This window comes from Echinops telfairi, unplaced genomic scaffold (genome assembly GCF_000313985.2).
Source record: "Echinops telfairi isolate 266 unplaced genomic scaffold, ASM31398v2 ScPeMD7_25;HRSCAF=90, whole genome shotgun sequence".
NCBI classification, from domain to species: domain Eukaryota; kingdom Metazoa; phylum Chordata; class Mammalia; order Afrosoricida; family Tenrecidae; genus Echinops; species Echinops telfairi.
The window spans coordinates 32,406,916-32,423,399 of record NW_022103922.1 but is presented as its reverse complement, the minus strand read 5'-3'; the positions used below and the strand labels follow the sequence as shown (position 1 = coordinate 32,423,399).

General features: G+C 48.5%; 2 protein-coding genes across 2 annotated transcripts in view; both read left to right on the top strand.

Moving 5' to 3' along the window:
* CCL19 (C-C motif chemokine ligand 19) lies at nucleotides 1-1,780 on the top strand. The gene is made up of 4 exons (XM_045289383.1): nucleotides 1-197; nucleotides 896-1,022; nucleotides 1,189-1,282; nucleotides 1,585-1,780. The coding sequence occupies exons 1-4, from the start codon at nucleotides 137-139 to the stop codon at nucleotides 1,603-1,605; spliced, it is 303 nt and encodes a 100-aa protein (XP_045145318.1). The 5' UTR covers nucleotides 1-136; the 3' UTR covers nucleotides 1,606-1,780.
* Nucleotides 1,781-5,334: 3,554 nt separating this feature from the next.
* Nucleotides 5,335-16,484, top strand: part of LOC115869391 — a 14,332-nt gene continuing 3,182 nt past the window's right edge. Inside the window, exon 1 of the mRNA XM_045289377.1 lies at nucleotides 5,335-5,349. Within this exon, the coding sequence (XP_045145312.1) occupies nucleotides 5,335-5,349 (15 nt within the window). The remainder of the gene's footprint in view (nucleotides 5,350-16,484) is intronic.

Here is a 16,484-nt window from a genome sequence, read left to right as displayed (position 1 = left end):
TCCCCAAGGACCCCTGTGTGCTTCCCACCGCCCCTCACCCTTGCACCCAAGCCTCCACCTCACACAGGCTCCTTGCACACACCAGAAACTGACTTCCACTCACCTACCTGCTGTCACGCTGCCTCTGTCCACCTCCATGGCCCCCTGCAAAGCCCTCCTGCTGGCTCTCAGCCTGCTGGCTCTCTGGACTCCCCCGGGTAAGGCTGAGGGGAGGGCACGGGTGGGAGGCTTGGGGCATGACACGATGTGTGCGTGTGACTGCAAGGCCAGGTCGGTATCAAGGTCCACCTGGTTGGGTGAACTCAGGGACCCTGGGCCCCAGGTACATGCCTGTGCCATGAGGGGGCACCTGGGCTCCAGAGTGCTGATGGGTGTCTGTCTCTGAGTGTGTCCCAGGCTTCCCCTCTCTCCCTGCAGGCTCAGTGTCCTAGCAGAAGGAGAGAGCAGTGTCCAATTGCTTAAGGCTGGCAGGATGAAGATGCTAAGGCAGGAGTGATGGTCACAATAGAGCACTTCACAGGGTCCCAAGACCAGCCTTGTAGAGACACCGAGTCCTGGAGGTTTAACGGCCAGTGCTGCCTCTTCATCTGCTAGATCATGAGATGTTGAGAAGTCCCGGGACAGAGCGCTCAGAAAAGCAGGAAGGCATTTGTGGGGCTCAGGATAGGGGTTATTTAGCAATCAGTATAGATCTATTTCAATCATTTAGCCACAAGTAGGGCCATGTTGGTGCACTTTGGCTGGATATCAGGTGCACAAACTTACACACACACACACACACACACACACACACACACACACACACACAGGTGTCCTTATTCCGTTTGGGAGGTAGCCTCCCCTCCTCAGGGTCCTATGTTCTAACCCCACCTTTTCCCCTATCACCACTCTCCAGCTCTGGGTGGTGCCAACGACGCCGAAGACTGCTGCCTGTCTCTGACGCAGCGGCCCATCCCGGTGAGCCTCGTGCGAGGCTTCCGCTACCTCCTCCCCAAGGATGGCTGCAGGGTGCCTGCCGTGGTGTGAGTCAGGGATGGGGGTCTGGACACTTCTCTTCTCTCCACCCCTGGGGATCCTGCAATGTCCTTGTCTCTCTTCTCCCTGCCAAGTCCAGTCTCTGGCCCTCACACCAGGGCCTTCCAGGAAGCTGGGTTCCAGGGCTCCGTTTTCTCTGCCCTCTGATTCCAGATTCACCACGGTGAGGGGTTACCAGCTCTGCGCACCCCTAGACAAGAACTGGGTGAAGCGCATCATCCGGAGACTACAGAGGATCTCGGCCAAGGTAAACCTGACTTCCCTCCCTCCAAGGCAGAGGTTCTCAACCTGGGGGTTGCAACCCCCTTGGGGGTCGAATGACCCTTTCACAAGAGTCACCTAAGACCCTCTTTCCTGTGACCTTAGGAACCGAGACACCGCTCCTCTATCGTATCCAGGCGGGTCCCCCCACATGCAGATACACCCACGTACGAGGTCACCACACGAGGAACTGTATTAAAGGGTCGCAGCATTAGGAAGGTTGAGAACCACTGCTAAATCCTCACCCAAGACCTCAGCCCCTGAGCCTGCCTCTCCCTCTACCCACAGAACAAGCGCGACAGCAGCTAGAGGGAGCCCCGCGCCTGAAGGCAGAGATGCTGAACGCTGCAGTCCTGGGGAAGCCAGCACCAGAGGGACGGACAAGGCCTCCGGCGCCTCTGCCCCAGACGTGGCGGGACCTGCAAGTGTGTGTGTGGCTGGAGCAGACACTTCACCCCCAACAAGAATGCTTCAATAAAGTCCAACTGGCCCCTAAACCGGTCTGCTGTCTGTCTGTTGTCTGTCCAGGAAGGGGAATGATCGATCGATTTCCCACTCTGCAGCCTGGTGTTCTCAGGGCCAGCCCCCCCCCCACCCCCACCCCCGCCATGAAGGCACTGTCTCGTCTCTCTCCATGGCCCCATCACCCTCCAGGATGCAGCAATCCTGTCAGTTCCCTGAGTGGCCCACTTCTCTCATCAGTCTTTGCTCTCCAGGGCAGACACTCAAGCCTCCAGGAGTCTCGGGTGTCACTTGGGGAAAGGGAGCTGTCAGGAACCGGCTAGACAGGGGGCCCAGCTCTACTGCTGACAGAAAGTACTCAGCCACTTATGACACCGGATCTGTCTGGAACAGCCCTCTCTCTCTTCCATGCCAGGCTGGCTTAGGTAGCTTCCCAGGACCCCCCTGCCCCTCTCTCTGCCCGGCATCCATCACACAGAGTGGCAGTTTTCATTTGTCAGTCTTTCTGGAAGACGAAGATCATACCTGCTTCCGTTCTTGCTGCCTCTCTGGTGTCCAATATACCGCCCAGCACATGACCACCACTCCGTAAATACTTGCTACTGAGTTAACAAATAAGTGAGGAGGGTCTCGGTGCTCATGGGCGAGGACCCACCCGTCCAGACAGAGCCTGGCCTTCAGACCAGCCCTCCCCTCTCTCCTCCTGTCCATCTAAGCAAGCGCCAGCCCCATGGAGGCCATCCTGGGCTCATGCTTCTCAGGCCCAGCAAACTGAGCTAGGAGTCAGTGGTCAGAGATGGAAGAGGGGCCGCAGGGAGGAAGAAGGAGCTGCCAAGAGAGACAGGAGTTGACATGGAGGAGACCTCCCCCCGCCCTGCAGCCCCCATGGGCTTCGAGGTCCAGAGCACTAAGACCAGGAGAATGGCAGGGAAGTGCCTCAGCTCTGGACAAGAAAAGCTCTATGACACTTGGAACGTTCCAGAGGGTTTCTCCGTGTAGAGTGACCTCCTTGTGCTAGGGAGGTCCCCTGCAGAAGCTGGACAGCCTTCAGATGGTGGCCTCTAAGGGCCTGTCCAGCAGAGAGAGGGTAGTCTGTGCCTCAGGGTCAGACAGAGGCTAGAAAGGCAGAGTGAGCATCAGGCTGGGAAGAAGGTTGTCTTTTTCCTGCATCCCTGAGCTAACCACAGAACCAGGCCTGCACAGGCCCTCCAAGGAAAGGGCGCTGAGGGAGTGGTGACAGCCTCTCCTCTCTGGGTTGGGAGCCTCACAACCCTTTCCTCCCCACTGATCCCAAAGGCTCCCAGCATCCCAGCAGGGGTGGGGAGAACAGAGGGAGTTCTCAAGTTCTCAACAGCTGCCATGACTGGAAGGTTTGGCTCTGCTGCTTGAAGGAAAATACCCTAGCCGTTCATGCATCCATGCATCCATGCATCTGGCTGATTAAATATCCATTAGCCCCCGTCTTCCTCCAGTCATCCATCCACCCACCCACTCACTCTCCCATCTACCTATCCAACCAGTCAGCCAAAGCGTCACGGAGCTCTCGGTTATTAATCCCCTCTAGACGCTATGCCCTGCACCCCAGCAGACAGAAATCAATTATAGGTGTGAAGGGGGGGGAGGGGAGCACATTGTCTCAAATCCTTCTTAGTGTCACAGAAGCAAAGACCCTCCTTCTAGACCCTGAGAGGAAAACATAAAATAGTGAGGCTGAGGGTAGGATCCCTAAGGTAAGCGCTATCAGGACAGAGGTCCCTGAGTCTTGTCTCCCTGACAATGCCGCTGGGAGCCACAAGAAAAAGTCCTGAGCTCAATGTCTGGGTCTGAGTCCCACAATCCTGTCTGCAAGCTCTTTCCCACCTGCAACCCAGAACCTCAGAAGTGGGCACCCAACTCTTTTCATTCCTCCAGTCGATCCTGTCCCTTCTCTTTCTCCTTGTCTGTTTCTATCTACTGGTCCTCCACCACCTTCCCCAGGCAAACAATCCCTCCTGGGCACTGCTTCTTATCTGGTGGCTTGTCCCAGCAATCACACATCCTCAAGGCTGTAAACGCCACCTGATCAACTTCTGCTCCGCATGGCACTATGCATCACTGAGGGGCCTGGCTATGTCCTTATCCTGGCTTCTGGCAGGCTAGGAGTCTACAGGCCTCCCTCTGACAACGATGAGGCAGTGCGCTGAGGAGGAACGGGGACTCCTGGCTTCCTGAGCAGAATGCAGGAAGCTTTACTGCAGGCCTTCCTTTTCCAGGGTATGTTAGATTCCTTGGCTGGAAATAACTCAGTCTGCAAGAGGAAGAACCTACCTGAAGCCTGGTTTGTGATCCCTGAGTTTTTATAAAGGCTAAAAGAACTTTCAGGTTTTACACAGGCACCCTCAGGGCACTTCACACCCACACATGGACACCTGAGGTCAGAGAAACCATAGCAGGGCCAAGGAGCAGCTGGAAAGAGGGTGGTGGGCTTCCGATTCTGGCTCTTCAGGGCCCTCTGCTGGGAGGCATGGTTCACGGTACTGGTTGACCCCATTGGCTGAATGAGGCTCACCTGGTCTAGATCAGAGCCCTCTCAAGTGTACTGGCTTCCTGTCCCAAAGGCCTGAATCGGTGCATGCCCTCTAGCCTTGAACTGCTTCCAACTTCCTGTAAGGGGGGGAGGGAGGCCTTGGCCTACAGAGGGACAACCCCTGATTTCTGCCTCTAGCTACCTAACAGGTCTGTGATGCCTACTACTGATTCAAGGCCTGCAGCTGATAGGCACTGCCCTACCCTAAAGGCCTGTGGTCTCCCCAGCTGTTGCTTTCGATAGCCCCCTAAGAGGACCTGATATTCCTTCTCAAAGAACCCCTAGCCTTTTTGTCTACCTCCACCATGGACAAAAAGCTCCCGTCCTAACAGTCGAATGAGAGAGTTCCTACAGGAAGAGTGAGTCTCGCCCATCTCCACTTCCAGGATTGTTCTACACAGGGCCTAGCACAGAACAAACACCCAAAACACATGGAATGAATAAAAGATGGGATTGATCGTGGCCCTTTCCCACTATGCCCTCCCTCGTTCGTAACTGGAGCACATTCAGTTCTCAAGAGATTATGGGGCTGTCTCTGGAATCATGTTTTGCAGTGTGGGTAAGAATGCCTGATCACAGCCAGCCCCATTTGGTTTTGATCACGTCCTGATTATATTCAACTTTTCGGTAAGCCCCCACCCCATGTCACCCCCTTCTTCTGGCTTCTGGAAAACTCAGACATAGCAGGAAAATACTGGAAATAATTGTCTTACAAGGACTGTCCCTTGGAGAGCTTCCTTTGAGAGTCCTTCAGTAGAAACAAGTGGGCATTTCTCTGGTCAGAACTTCTTAGAGGACCCTTGAGACATTGTCCACATGTCTCTGCAGGACTGGCTAACTCACTGCTGGCACTGATGAGGGGCTGGGCTCTGCTCTGAAAGCTGTTGACATTCTTTGGTTGCAGATGAGGAAACTGTGGGGCAGAGGTCAAGTAATTGCCCAAGCTAGTGAAATGGCTTGGCGGGGTTTCTCCCTGGGCAGCGTGACTCAAGTTTGTACACTTTACGAACATGCACACCATCTTTGTGAGTGGGTCCAGCTCCTAAGTGAAAATGGAGACCAATGCTTCCGTGCCAGGTCTGAAAAAGTGGCCCTCAGAAAGTAGGAAAAGTTTCCCCCACCTAATGTAGAATTTTAAAATAGAGCAGCGGGAATCTAATTTATTTTATGAATATGTATTTATTAAAACAAGTATCATTTTAGTACGTCCCAAAAGAAACTAGGAGAAGCCATTTTCTTTCGGGTAGTGACCATGTGCCAGGTTCAACGATGAGCCCTTCCTCGGAAGCCTCAATGCCGTTGACTCCTCAAACAAGCTTATGCTGCGGAACAAGAGTCCCAGTTTCTGCCTGAGGAAATGGAAGGGCAGGAAGTGAGCTCCAAGTCCACTCAACCAGCCACTGGCAATGTTGGGAGTGCCGGACAAGTCTGCTTGATGGCAGGCAGCATCAAGGCGGCCTGCGGTCTGTCTGCTCCGGCAGCGCCAGATCACTAAGACAGTGACTGGGGGGGAGTCTGATAGAGAGCAAGTTCTACCAACAAGCAAACTAATACAATAGGAAATTCCTCAGATGAGAAAAAAAGATAAATATGTCTATAGTCTACCCCTATGGCTTTCCAACATCAACTTACATCCTTCTTCACAAATACTAGACTTCGTGAAAAATTAAAGGTACCCCCTAGCATCCGCTTTTGCTTGTACAACCCCAAATATTCACCTCTCTCCAGAGAACTGTCTCATAACCTTAGCAAGTGCTGCATCCAATTTTAGGTCCAAGGTCTCCAGGCAGTGTCCATTCTACCTTTAGTTTTCTTGTAGCCTTACCTCTCTATTCAGCAACATCTGATATCCCCCACCAGCATACCTGCATCACTCGGGATAGGCTAGGTTAAGCTGTAAACACCCACACCTGAGAGCCTGACAAAACAAGAGTCTGTTTCCCACACATACCGAGTCGGCTATGGGCCCAGTCGAGTCTCCAGCACAGCTGTGTCCCATGTAGTGGCTCCCCATTCCAGGCTGCTTTCATCTTTTGGCGTGTTCCTTCACCTCACACAGGCTTCTATGATCGCTTCGGGCAGGGGGACCCCCCCCCCGTTTTTCAATTTTTTTTGCCCTTGATTGCCAAATTGCCCTTTTTGTTCCCTTTTTTTTGGCCAAGTAGGTCATACAGCTGTGCCTAACTTCAAAGGGATGAGGCTCGGGAAGGAGAAAAGAAGCCAAATTTGGAACTGTGGTAGGATCACCACAACAGCCTGTGGACTAAAAGAAGATAGAGACAAGGAAGGAACTATGAGTAAAAGCTGCAGTACATACTTCTAGAACTTAGCTGGTGTTTATTACTCCCTTCCTATATTAGTTTTCTATTGCTATGTGACAAATTACCACAAATTTGTTGTTGCTGCCACTGCTGCTGTTGTTGGTAGGTGCCAGCAAGTTGGCTCCGGCCCATAGCCATCCAATGTATGGAACGAAACACTGCCCAGCCCTGCCCATCCTCACCATCGTTCCTGTGCCTGGGCCCACTGATGCAGCCAGTGTCCATCCATCTCGCTGAGGGCCTTCCTCTTTGCTGCTGCCCTTCTACTTTTCCAAACATATTGTTCTCCAGGGACTAGTCTCTCCAGACAACATGTCCAAAGTATGTAAGACGAAGTCTTGCCACCCTTGCCTCTAAGGAGCATGCTGACCTTGCTTCTTCCAACACAGATTGGTTTGTCCTTTCATCAGTTCATGGTACTTTCCGTTTTCTTCTCTGGCACCACAATTCAAATGCATCGATTCTTCTTCGGTTTCCTTTTTCAATGTCCAACTTTTACGTGCATAGGATGCAATGGAGAACACCGGGGGTCAGGCACACCTTAGTCCTCAAAGAAACATCCTTGCTTTTCAATATTCTAAAGAGGTCCTGTGCAGCAGATTTACCTAATGTAATATGTGTTTTGATTTCTTGACTGCTGCCTCCATGAGCATTGATTGTAGATCCAACTGTGGTAGTTACGCAAAATCTCGTGTCAGCTTGAGGGCATTAAGGGTGAAGGGGTGGAGGCTAGCCTGTCAATCAGGTCACAGCCTGATGATGCCTCCTCGTGGGCATGGCCTTTTCAAGAGGATTCTAGGAACTTCCTCTCTTTCTCCCTGGAGGTGGGCCACATGCTCCCTCTGCTTCACCTTCCTGTTGAGGAGCCACACTCAGAGAGCTGGAGGAGCCAGGTAGAGACCCCTGCCAGCACTGAGATGCTTCCACTGCCTCTGGATCCACAAGACTTTTCACTCACTGGCCTGTGATCTTCCTGCATTCGACATCATTGTAAGTGGCTACATGAGTCTTAAGAGGAATTTATGGACTAGTATTGAACTTATGGGCTAATATAGGACTTGTGGACTTGATCTGGACTGAGCTGGGATGTTTTCTTAATATATAATTACTCTTTGATATAAAGCTCTCTCTTGCAAGATATGAAAAAATAATAATTTATAAATTATCAAGGGCTCATGAGGGAGGGGGGAGCGGGGAGGGAGGGGAAACATGAGGACCTAATGCCAGGGGCTTAAGTGGAGAAGAAATGTTTTGAGAATGATGAGGGCAATGAATGTACAAATGTGCTTTACACAATTGATGTATGTATGGATTGTGATAAGAGTTGTATGAGCCCCTTTTTAAAAAAAAAAGCTCTCTCTTACACACCTATGAGTATCTCTGGATTTGTTTATTTAGTCAACCCAGCCTCACACACCAAGTAAGACAGAATCCTGGACAACTTCAACCTTTCCTCCATTTATCATGATGTTACTTATTGGTCCCGGTGTGAGGATTTTGGTCTTTCTTACATTGAGCTCTAATCCATATTGAAGGCTACAATCCTTGATCCTCATCAGAAAGTGCTTCGATTCCCCCTCACTTTTAGCAAGCAAGGTTGTGTTATCTGAATATCGCAGTTTGTTGCTGAGCCTTCCTCCAATCCTGATGCCACACTCTTCTTCATTTAACAATAAATTTAGCTGCTCAACACACTCCAAATTTATCATTTCACAGTTTCAGTGGACCAAGAGTCTGGTTATGAGTTAACTGGGTCCTCTCTTGGGGTCTCACCAGGGGCCAGCCAGAAGGCTCAGAGTCCCCTTCCAAATTCCTGGTTTTGTCAGTTGTGTTTGTAGAATTGAGATCCTCAGCTTCGAGAGGCCATCTGCCACTCTTGTCACATGGCCCTCATCACAGTTTGGCAAGGCCAAGATGAGATCATCTGCTTCTTATCACTTACATCTCATATATAGACACTCTAAAAGGGGCTCACCTGATAGGTCAGGGCCACTCAGGATAATCTCCTTTTGACTAACTCAGAATCAACTGTTTAGGGACCTTGATTGCATCTGCAAAAACTTTCATCTTTGCCATATAATGTAACCTAGTCATACGAGCAATACCATATCATATTCATAGGTCAAGAACTCAAAGGGTGCCTTCAAGGTAATGGAATGATGGGGTCACAGGAAAGAGATGAGCCAGTCAGGGTGTAGTATCGCACCGATGAAACACACAACTTTCCTCTTTGGTGCTTCCTTCACCCCACTATCGTGACCTCAATTCTACCTTACAAATCGGATTAGACCAGAGCATGCACACTGCTGCAGATAAGAGCCCACAACACAGGGAATCCAGGATAGATAAACCCCTCAGGGCCAACAATGAGAGTAGAGATACAAGTAGGATTAGGGAATGGTGTGGGGAGAAAGGGGGAATCAATCACAAGGATCAATCTAGAACACCACCACCCCCCCCCACCTAGGGGCACAAAAAATGGAAAAGTGGGTGAGGGGTGACAGAGGACAATGTAAGATATGAAAATAATAATCTATAACTTTTCAAGGGTTTGTGAGGGACAGTGAGTAGGAGAGGGAGGGGGGAGAAATGGGGAGCTGATATCAGGGGCTCAAGTGGGAAGAGAATGCTTTGAAAATGATGGCAGCATATGTGCAAATGTGCTTGACACACTGGAGGAATGTATGGATTGTAATAAGAGATGTAAGAGCCCCCAATAAAAGTATTTTTTTAAGATAATGGAATTATATGGGGCATGCACACCAACTTATTTACACACTTTTTCTATGATTCCTTCTAGGGTCCCTTTACCAACTCGTATTTCAGTTAATTAATTGACATCCCTGCTGAGAAACCCAAACCTTCACCCCATGCTGTTGGCCCTTTCCTATTAAAGTCACAGTGGTCTTCCATTAACTTTGACCACTGGTCATGGAATCATTAGGAGGTTTTCCAGGTGCCCTAGAAATCACCTGGTGCCTTTGCACCCCTCCATGCCCTTCTGTTCCCTGGACAGTGGGTATGCTTGTTCCCTTGCCAGTGTGCCTGACACCTTTGTTGAGCCTGTAGCATGAGAAGCCAGAGCCAAATGGTAGTCTCACTATCTCTTTCCAGGACAAAAGGATAATAAGATGATCTGCTTAGTGGGAAATTGCCCTCTCTGCTATCCTTTAGGAACACCATGAATGGAGCTCTAATGGTTCCGGCAAATTGTACAGTCTCTCCTGCCTCCCTTTAACACCTCTCCTCTGTCTCCCCATCTCCAGCCACAGAGATCATCTTCTACTTTGTACTCAGGGGTTCTTGTTTCCTGAGCTATCCAAAAGCCAGCTCAACCCAGGTCAGGAGCCTTGGACTCAGAATAGTCCTAAGAGCAGGGAATGAAGGGAAGGGAGTGCTTAGGTGAGACTGGGATCACATGAAGCTGCGGAGGGCAGGAAAAACATGGAGGGGGGGCATGCGCTATTATTGCTCAAGACTTCCTCCACCCTAGTGTTATCCAGAAGTTCTATGCAGTGTGCCAGCCATGATCTAGGGTTTCAGGGCCCAGCTCTGCCAGAATCCTTTGGACACAAACAAGGGGTGTAGAAAAGGATGGGAAGGGACGAAGACTCCGTCTCAGGATCAGGGGCTTTCAGAAGCAGAACTGAGTCATCTGGTTTCTTCATCATTTCCAACTTCTTTCTGGAACAAGACCGCTAAACTCAGGCCAGAGCTCCCTTTCCCCTAGGCCAAGAGCTCACAAGCCCCCATCTTTTTCTCCTGACATACTCACCACCCCCTGCTAAGCCCCTGCTTTGTGTGACTGAGACCCACAAAGGAATGGATTGAATAAGCAGCCAGTGTATCTAGCCACACACACACCCCAAATACACGAAGGCCACCCCCTTTACCCATTGATGCATGTCTGTACCCAGACATACATACGCAGACATGTCAGTCATACACTTCACTCAGGGACACCAGGGACACACCAGACATTAAATATATGATCACAATACAGACACAAGGGCCCATATGGGCGCAATGACACACACATAGTTGTGAACACATAGACACCCAAACAGACTGACTACCATCTGTTCTATGAGGGGAAAAAAAGTACCTGTTTAAAGAAAGAGGTCGGAGTGCCACGTGGGAAGGAGGCAATAGACTCGATAAAAGAGATCCCCCTGCTCAATGAGACTGTTGACTGAAGAGCCTTCTGTTGGGTGGCCTGGTGATACAGCAGTTAAGGGTTCAGCTGCTAACTGGAAGGTTGATATTTTGAACCCATCCAGCACCTCCATGAGAGAAAAGAACGGGCAATCTGCTCCCATGAAGATTATAGCCTCGCAAACCCTATGGTGCAATTCTACTCTGGAACAAAGGTTTGCTATGAGTTGAAATCAACTCAATGGCACTGACAATAACAACCACAGAGGCCGTTTGTGTTTGCAACCGTCAAGAGAATAGTAGGGGTTCAACTAAAAATCACTGCCATTGAGTCCATTCCAACTCAGGGTGACCCTCGGAGCAGTTGGTAGATTTGAACTGCAGACTTTAAGATTAGCAGCTCAAGGCTTATCGTACAGCACCATCAAGTCCTTTAAGAGAAATTTGGAGATTCCAAGGGCCGAAGCTCTATCATTTAGGTGGAAGCTTATCCTTAGAAGCTAGACCCTTGAGCCCAGCAAAATCCAACTGGCTTCACTGCATCGCAAGGTACTCTAAAAATATGGGCTACTCTCATGATACTGGTAATAGTAGGTGAAGAATGAGAAAGGGGAATGGAATTATCGCTCACTAGTGTGCCCTGTGCATTAGGCATGGGCATTGCCTCACAAATTACTCATCTGTCAAAGCTCATGGATCCCGATTCAAAAACAAAGGTTCTTACATAAAGTTTGTGGGGGAAGGAGAAGGGGACCCGATCTCAATGATCGACACATAGCAAACACACACACTCAATACATAGCACGCGCGCGCACTGCGCGTGCACACGCACGCACACACCCTGGGGGGGACTAACAACAGAAACGTGAGTGAAGGGAGATAGCGGTCAGTGTAAGATATGAAAATAACAATTTATAATTTATCAAGGGGCCGTGAAGGTGGGAGGTGTGGGAGGGAGGGAAAAAGTAGGAGCTGATACCAAGGGCTCAAATAGAAAGTAAATGTGTAGAAAATGATGATGGTAGCATATGGACAAATATGCTTCTAAGGGCCCCTGTAAAAATTATTTTAAAAATAAAAAATACTAAATAAATAAATGATACACAAAAACAAAGGTTGTGTTATGTCCACTACATTATCAATGGCAAATATAAAACATGCATGCTTCCACTCCTTGTTCATGTTCCCATCCACAATAGAACACAGTGTCTTCTCAACTGATCTGGGCCAGCCACCTATTTTTTTTTTGGGCGGGTGGGGGTAGCTCTGGCTTTATTTTTTTTTTCTAATCGTTTTATTAGGGGCTCATACAACTCTTATCACAATCCATACATACATCAATTATTGTGTAAAGCACATTTGTACATTCATTGCCCTCATCATTGCGCCCACCTATTTTTGTTTTAAAAAAAAGAAAGAAAAGTTTTATTGGAATTAAATGCCTGCTTATTTACATATTGTCTATGGATGCTTTATGCTACAACTACAAAATTGAGGAGTCACTTCAGAGACTGTAGGGCTCAGAAACCTTAGATAATTACTCTCTGATCCTTTTTTTTTTTTGGTTTTTTTTTTTTTTTTTTTTTTTTAACATTTTATTAGGGGCTCATACAACTGTTATCCCAATCCATACACACATCAATTTTGTAAAGCGCATTTGTACATCGTTTCTCAAAACATTTTCTCTCCATTTAAACTCCCGACATTAGGTCCTCCTCTCTGATCCTTTACAACAGGAGTTTGCAACCTTCATCCAGACCTAGCCTCAGAATTGGAGTTGGCAAGTTAAAAAAAAAAAAAAGGCCCTATTGCAGTTAGTGTCATAAAAGGACAGGCTCTCTGCGCGGATGAGGTGAATCAGAAAATGCCCCCAAAGGTCTCACCATCTCAGGACCTATGGCTGAGGTGCTCACTGGGGTGACTGCCATGGGCGGAGTCTACCTCTGTGGAATCCTGGTCTACACCTGATCAGCTATCGCTTCCTCTCAAGACCCAGAGGACAGACTCGATGCACAAGAAGCTCCTCTACTTGCTCAACCAGAGTCCACGGAAATGCTGGAGGCGCCGCATAGATGATTCGTCTTACGCATCACTGGCCAAGGAGACCTGGAAACGTCTACACGTGCCCAGCCAGCCGGGCTCCCGAATCACGGAACTGTTCTGTCATCCGCAGACTCCGCGGAATGGAAAAGGTGCTTCCTGAGAAACATGCCACCATGTAACACAGTGGTTCTCAACCTGTGGGTCGGATGACCCTTTCACAGGGGTCGCCTAAGACCATCGGAAAACTCATGCAAATACGTCCACATCAGAGGACCCATGCTACATCATGCTTCAAGACGAAATTGCATTTATTCGTCATTAGAGATAAATATCTAACTATATAATTACCCAAAAAAAGGACGGACAGATGGATGGAGAGATGGATGGATGGATGGATGGATGGATGGATGGATGGATGGGTGAGTGAGTGAGTGGGTGGGTGGGTGGATATATATAGATGGTTTTGCTCCAAATACCAATGTTAAGTCACTAATTAACTGAGCAAGCAATTCATCTTTCAAGGCCTTCATTTCCCCATCTATGTGATAGGACTATGAATACTAGTCAATTAATATGGCCCTTCTAGCCATATTCCTTATGTGATATAATTCTGAACTCTGTGCCTGTGGCTGTGACCCCATTTTGGAGGGTGTCAGCATTACGGTGGGGCTAAGTCCGGATCTTAATAGAGGGTGTGAACTAAGTCACACCCTTTGTTTCCTTGTGGGCATGTTTAAAACCACTTTACCAGAGAGAGTGATTGAAGACATCGTCCTTTGTTCTCCTTGCGGGTATATTAACATACTAGGTTATGCCTTGGGCTGCTAACCACAAGGTCTGCAGTTCAAAACCATCGGCTGCTCCACAGTGGAAAAATGAAACATTGTACTCCCATAAGGATTTACAGTCTCAGAAACCCACAGGGGCAGTTCTACTCTGGCCTACGGATCACTAGGAGTCAGAATGAGTTGAGTGAGTTATGGTCTGCTAATGACAAAACTCACACCTCTATCAAAGTCATTCTTTGGTGTATAGAACACAGGACCATTGGAGGAGCATGTTCGAGATCTCTGTCTGAAGTGGCAGAAGCCACCAAGACCAGATGCACCAGAGACTGTGGCTTGGAGACTCTGAGGAGCAGTGATAAGACTGTGGGGTACCATCTCCTCATCTGACTATGGGACTGTCAGAGCAATAGGCAGGCTCGCTTCCTAGCCCATGGAGGCCAAGGGACCACCTGGCTGAGAGGCTGAGAACTGAGAGAGACTTAGCTGCTGACTAAGAAGTATTACTGTGAGCCAATGACTATATCCTTACTGCTTGCTGGTCCTGCCTTGTGGTAACTTCCCCAATAAACCTGCTCAAAACTCTTGTGTGACCATTGCAACAAATTATTGAATCCAGCATATGGAGAAATGGCTGGTGTCAGAATTAAGAAGGATGGAGGGTAAAGGCATGTCTGACCCCTGCCTCGTGGCAATAGGGAAGCCAGAAGAGGTCAGATATGTCCCCTATGCCATTTACTACAGAATAATAACACAATAATTTGTCTTACGGAGTCTTTCCATTACAAATAACAAAAACTCAATGCAAAGTAACTGCAGCAAGAAAATTAAATTTGTCACATCAGATCATTCGAGTTACTGATGAGAACCTTTCATTTGCTCCGAGTCTGACTGGATAAAGAGATGTACATGCTCTCCATCTCTTAACTTACTTCATGGTGATTCTTTTTGTGGTCTCAGCCCCTCCTGTCACAGACAAGTACTCTCCGGTAGCATGAAAAATCACCATGGGAGGCCTCGGCTCTAAATGTTTATCATTAGGAAGCTGAAAGAGGGTTCCGCTTTCTCCCAGCAGCCAAACCATCAAATATCAGGAAAGGCTTTGGTTGACGGTGCTTGAGACGTGCTTGGGATAGATTGATAGTTCTTCGAGTGGTCACGGTGGCCAGGGCAATGGGCTGCTGTGGTCCTGGCACTGTGGTTGACAGCCTCACCAAGACCACGTAGACTGGTAAAGGACTTTCCCAAGGGAACAACAAAATGGAGTGTTGGAAAGTGGTCTGCACAATCAAAAACACAACCCACGAAAGTGGGTTTCATCTAGTTGTCATGAGGAGAACCATGGTAGTGTAGCAGTTACAGGTTGGGCTGCGATCCTCATGGTCAGCAGTTCAAAACCACCAGCAGCTCCTCAGAGAAAGACTGGGCTTTCTACTCCCATAAAGAGTTAGTCTCAGAAACCCACAGGGGGTGCAGTGAGTCAGCAATGACTGGATGGCAGTGAGTTTAGTTGTCATGAGGTAATGAATGTAAAACATTTAACATGAGCCTGGCACGTTGTTGCTAGGTGCCATCAAGTCACCTCTGACTCATAGTAACCCTATGCTCAACAGGATGCAACACTGCCTGGTCCTCCATCATCCTCACCATTGTTCTTATGTTTGAGCCTATTGTTGCAGCCACTGTATCAATCCATCTTGTGCCTGGCACATAAGTATCAACCAATGTTAGGCAGCACCCTCAGTGATAGATGAACAAATAAACAAATAAAAGGATACAATTACAGATGGACAATGGTTGATCATATGGATGAATAAGTGGAGATAAAGATATGGAACATAGATGATAAAAATATCAGTGATGAAAGAATGGACTGATGGAGAGACAAAAATAGGTGGATGGATGGATGGATAGATGGATGGATGGATGGATGGATGGATAGATGGATGGGGCAGAAAAACATGGGTCTACTCCTCCTTGTGATGGTTCTGTCAACATCTAGACCCAAGTGTGTCTGTGAACTTGAAAGTGTACATGCACCAAATTGGGTGCCCTTGTGACTGTGTGCCATGTATAGGGCAAGTGTGTCTGTGCTGTATATACCTGTGCATGGTAGGGGCACCAATGCTGTATGTACCTGTGTGCTGGGGATGTACCTATGTCCTGTGTGTGAACCTGTGTGCTGTAAAGGAGCCTGTGTTCCAAGTATTCCCACTTGTGTCATCATCTGGTTGGGACCTGGTACCTATGGGAGGCTATCTCCTCTAGCTTGGGGTTCCCAGGAGAAGAGACTAGTGCATGTGAGAGAAGAGATAAAGTTATCAGATCGAACACCCAAACCCACCCACTGCCTTCCAGCTGATTCTGACTCATAGGAACCCTACAGGACAGAGAACTGCTTCTTTGGGTTTCTGAGGCTCTAAATCTTTATAGGAGCAGAAAGCCTCATCTTTCTTCTACAGAGTAACCAGAGGATTTGAACAGCTGACTTGCTGTTCAACACATAACCCCCTATGCCACCAAGGCTCCTAGATTGGACACAGTTGTTTGGAATTCCAGCCACAGCTATGGCTTTCTCACCTTCGGGTCCTTCCAGCCATAACACTAACCCATCCCCCAACTTTGTCAGTGTGTGTGTGTGTGTCTGTCTGTGTCTGTGTGTGCAAGTGTGAACAAGAGAGAGGGAGAAGGCGGCTAAGCACAGGCTGATGCAATGTTTCTGATAAAAGTCCAACTTATGACAAAATAATAATTTATAAATTATCAAGGGTTCATGAGGGAGGGAGGGGAAAAATGAGGAGCTGATACCAAGGGCTCAAGTAGAAAGCAAATGTTTTGAGAATGATGATGGCAACA

Excerpts from the sequence above, each read along its gene's own strand:
- CCL19 (XM_045289383.1), top strand. The coding sequence starts at position 137 with ATGGCCCCCTGCAAAGCCCTCCTGCTGGCTCTCAGCCTGCTGGCTCTC. Across the intron at positions 1,023-1,188 it reads TGCAGGGTGCCTGCCGTGGT|ATTCACCACGGTGAGGGGTT; the intron begins GTGAGTCAGGGA and ends CTCTGATTCCAG. Across the intron at positions 1,283-1,584 it reads TACAGAGGATCTCGGCCAAG|AACAAGCGCGACAGCAGCTA; the intron begins GTAAACCTGACT and ends CTCTACCCACAG.